We start from the raw sequence: 3,995 nt of genomic DNA, 5'->3' as shown, positions 1-3,995 counted from the left end.
ATTTTTATTTTATTATTATTATGATAATTTATAACTATACAAATATTTATAAGATTATTTAGCATGATAATTTAAAAATAAATTCTTTTTGTCTTAATTCTGTACTAATCAAAATGCATGGGATGAAAGCCTGAGGAGTACATGTTTCAATTTTCAACCAAGGATTACCCCATCATAGGGGGGAGTATTTATTAAATAATGTTGTCATTCATGAAATCAAGTAACAAGATCTTACACTGATTAAGAGGCCACCCATAAAAAGTACATTTGTGGTCTATAAACAATATCCTTTTAAGTGAAAAACAGAAGTTTCTTGCAGTTTCTAGGTGACCCCACTCCTACAAATAATTTGTTAGCAATATATATTACACCACTTTTTTTTTTATTTTTTATTTCTTGATTATTCTTTAATTTCCCCATACTCTATCTATATATATAACTTGTGACCGGTTTCAACTTCCAAATCATTCACCAACATTTAAAGACAAAGAACTAAACGCTCTTTCATCTTGTCACCTGTCACCTTGTCTTCTCTTCATATACTTCTCAAACAAAATAATTAGTGTATCCTCTTTTCTTGCAATCCACCTGAAAGATATAAACTTTATAGCTTTATCCTTTCCCAGTTTACACATCTTTTCTTAGTTAATTTAATTTCTTCTGAGGCCAAAATGGGAGTTGCAGGGACGTTGGAATACTTATCTGAAGTACTTAGCAGCGTTAAGAAACACAAGAAAAAGAAGCAAATCACTACTGTTGCTGTCAAGGTTAGAATGGACTGTGAAGGTTGTGCTCGTAAAGTCAAGAACGTTCTCTCCCGAGTCAAAGGTACTGCAAATTTCTAAAGAATTTCTTTATCTACTTCTATCGTCTCTCTAGCTATTTTATTTTATATGAATGGAGTTTGACTAAATGCAGAGAAAAGAATTATAATAACTACTCTGCTATCACATAATATTATAATTTACTGACAGAGTAAATAGATCTTTATGTTATCCTTGTATATAACTTTGTCCTATAGAAAATATAAAGGTTATCAATTTTTCTGAAAGTCTCAAATCAAGATGATATGTACTTATCTATTATATTGTTTCTAATTCTTTTAAAAGATATAAATTAATTAATGTGGTTTTATTAACATGGATAGGCGCAAAATCAGTGGATGTGGATTTAAAGCAACAGAAAGCAACAGTAACAGGATTTGTGGAACCTAAGAAAGTGTTGAAGGCAGCACAAGCTACTGGAAAGAAGTGTGAGTTGTGGCCATATGTGCCATATAGTCTGGTGGCACATCCTTATGTAGCAGGAGTTTATGACAAGAAGGCACCTCCCAATTTAGTTAGAGCTACTAATGATCCAGCTATTGCTCACTTAAATCCAGTCGAAGAACAGTATACTCTCATGTTTAGTGATGAAAATCCTAATGCTTGCTCCATTATGTAGCTATATTAATATTAGTATACTTGTCTTAATTTCTTGTATTTAGTTTTTCCCTTCTAATACATCTACTCCTAATAGGTTTGGCCTAGTTGGCGAGTCCTGGATATTATAGGATTCTGAAGAAACTATCAGAAGTGTATTTTATTAAGGAGAAATCGACTATATATGTATAAAATATATTATACCTTAATGCTCTAATTCGGACATATTTGTCTTCTTTTAACATTGGGGGAACTCATAAAACAAACGTCGTCATCTGTCGGGAAACATTGTCGCTAAGAAAACGGTGAGATAAAAAATTTCGATTTTGAAAGGGCTTTTTTCACCTGTAGCCCGCGTTAGAAATTATTTATTCGGTAGCCGAATAAGTGTATGAAATTTATATAATTTTTGTATTTAACATACATAATGTATATATATACAAAATATATAATATATATTTTCGCTATTATTTTGAGAGCGACTATACAATATCATTTTTCCATTTGAAGAGTGTTATGATCGGTCAATAAGAGGAATTTCAATTTTATTTTTCAAATATTAGAAGTTTAAAAACATATTGGTTCTCACAACGGTTGTACATGTGATCATTCGAACCTTCTATTGAATTAATTCATATATAGTATAGGAGAAATGCTAGATATAAATCTTATATGTTTGTGTAACTAGCTAATTGAAGACTTGAAGTTGAGCAATTAGTATGTTTAATGATGTTTACACCAAACTGTGCTAATTAATTACCTTGATCAACTTAAAAATTAAGGTATGTATACATCTATTACTTAACTATTGCTTTGATAATCATAATAGTGTATTTGAAAGTATGCCTCATATATTCAATGAGTTGGTATAAAAACCCAATGGGAATAAATTTTCGTGATACATAACTAACCTCGGAATAGATTGTTTAATAGACGGTCTATGGTGAACAAATGGTGATAAATTCATCAAGTGACCTGGTGGTGGCAAAATGGTTAAAAGAAAATAGTTATTCATTCATATTATTCGTTAAAAATGGGTTGGATAATAAATTTTTAAAAAACGGATCAAATATGGATAAGAACCATATTATCTACTTAAAAAATGGACAACCAATGGACAACTAATTAATGAGTTTAATTAACTTTTACATTTGTAATGCCTCAAATTTGGAGTTCCTCAAGTTTGGGAGACTAGAAATTCTACCAAAAGTGATCATATTCAATAAGTCATGGATAATATGAATATCCATATTATCCGACGGTTAACCCGTTTTTTATCCGTATTAAACATGGGTTGGATTGGATAATTTATCCGCTTTTGTATTACCTATTTTCGACCCGCCCATTTCTGATCCGATCTACCCGTTTACCACCCCTAAATTGCGACCTAGTATTATTCCTTGGTTCTTTTTCTTTTTTCCTTTTTTTTTTGCATGGCAGCGTGGAGATTAGATGCTACCCTCACCAAACTTTCTCCAACAAGATATACTTTTGTAGTAAAAATCCAAAATAAGAAAGTAGAATAAAAGAACCAGCAACAACGTTTGAATGGTCCCCGTATTCCTCAAACCATGGAAGTAGTGACGCATACGTTGTTAATGTGAATTTAGCCACCGGAGTCAAATCTTGTCGGTGAAAGTTAGAAGGCCGACCTTATCCATTACAAAATTCCTAGAGTAAAATAAACCAAATTGATCAAAAAGGAAAATTAAAATTTAAAGAAGTGGAAAATTGAGGTACGGATTCAAGATTTTAAATTTGTGGGTTCAATAATTTTAAGATTTTTATTATTGAACTCACTGTATATTTAAAGTTATGAGTTCATATCTATTACTTTTACAATTTTAGTGAATTTTTATACATAAATTTATGCTCAATCCATATTGAAAATACTGAGTTTAGTAAAACACGTTACCTATTAATTGCATCCGTCTCTGGGAAAATTGGAATACTACGAATAACATATACAGAATACACATCTCTAAGTTTTCACAAATTTGTGAGATGCATATACTGACCTTTTATGATATAATTAAAGAAAAGAAAAGAAAAGAGAGTTAGAGCCCTGCTTGACCAAGTTTTTAGAAGGCAAAAAATATTTTTTTTGACAAAAAAATACTTTTCGTAAAATTTAAGGTTTTTGGCCAAGATAAAAAAGTATTTTTGAGAAGCAGAAGCAGTTTTCTTACTTTTGGGGAGAAACAACAAATTCTAGCTTCTTCAAAGAAGCAGAAAATTAATTTATTCAAGACAAAAATAACCTTACTATAAATTTCTATTTTCCAAATTATCCCTCATTAATTTAATATTTTTCTTTTCCTTTTTATTTCTACTATACCTTTTTTTCTCTTTTTTATTTCAATCATATTTTTATCCCTTTCTCCTATTACTAAAAGTAGATTTAAAATTTATATTGAATGATGTATTTTGATATATTTAAATTATAATGTAAACAAGAAGTAATACCAAATATTGAATGATATTGGTTTGGAATAACTATCTTTTATATTGATTGGATTTAATTTAAAATTTTTTTTATGTTTTATATTTTAGTTGAATTATTTTTACAATAAA

The 3,995-nt window shown here is 29.6% G+C and overlaps 1 protein-coding gene across 1 annotated transcript; it reads left to right on the top strand.

The window, feature by feature from the left end:
• Positions 1-466: 466 nt before the first annotated feature.
• Positions 467-1,642, top strand: LOC107777503 (heavy metal-associated isoprenylated plant protein 24). The gene is made up of 2 exons (XM_016597539.2): positions 467-828; positions 1,148-1,642. The coding sequence occupies exons 1-2, from the start codon at positions 672-674 to the stop codon at positions 1,441-1,443; spliced, it is 453 nt and encodes a 150-aa protein (XP_016453025.1). The 5' UTR covers positions 467-671; the 3' UTR covers positions 1,444-1,642.
• Positions 1,643-3,995: the final 2,353 nt, after the last annotated feature.

Source organism: Nicotiana tabacum, chromosome 12 (genome assembly GCF_000715075.1).
Source record: "Nicotiana tabacum cultivar K326 chromosome 12, ASM71507v2, whole genome shotgun sequence".
Lineage (NCBI taxonomy): Eukaryota > Viridiplantae > Streptophyta > Magnoliopsida > Solanales > Solanaceae > Nicotiana > Nicotiana tabacum.
Note: the sequence above shows the minus strand (reverse complement) of the source record. Positions and strands in the feature narration are given on the sequence as shown.

What these genes read in the sequence shown, in the direction of transcription:
- LOC107777503 (XM_016597539.2), top strand. Translation starts at nt 672, where the DNA reads ATGGGAGTTGCAGGGACGTTGGAATACTTATCTGAAGTACTTAGCAGC. An exon ending in CGTTCTCTCCCGAGTCAAAG is followed by an intron (nt 829 to 1,147) that starts GTACTGCAAATT and finishes TAACATGGATAG; the next exon opens with GCGCAAAATCAGTGGATGTG.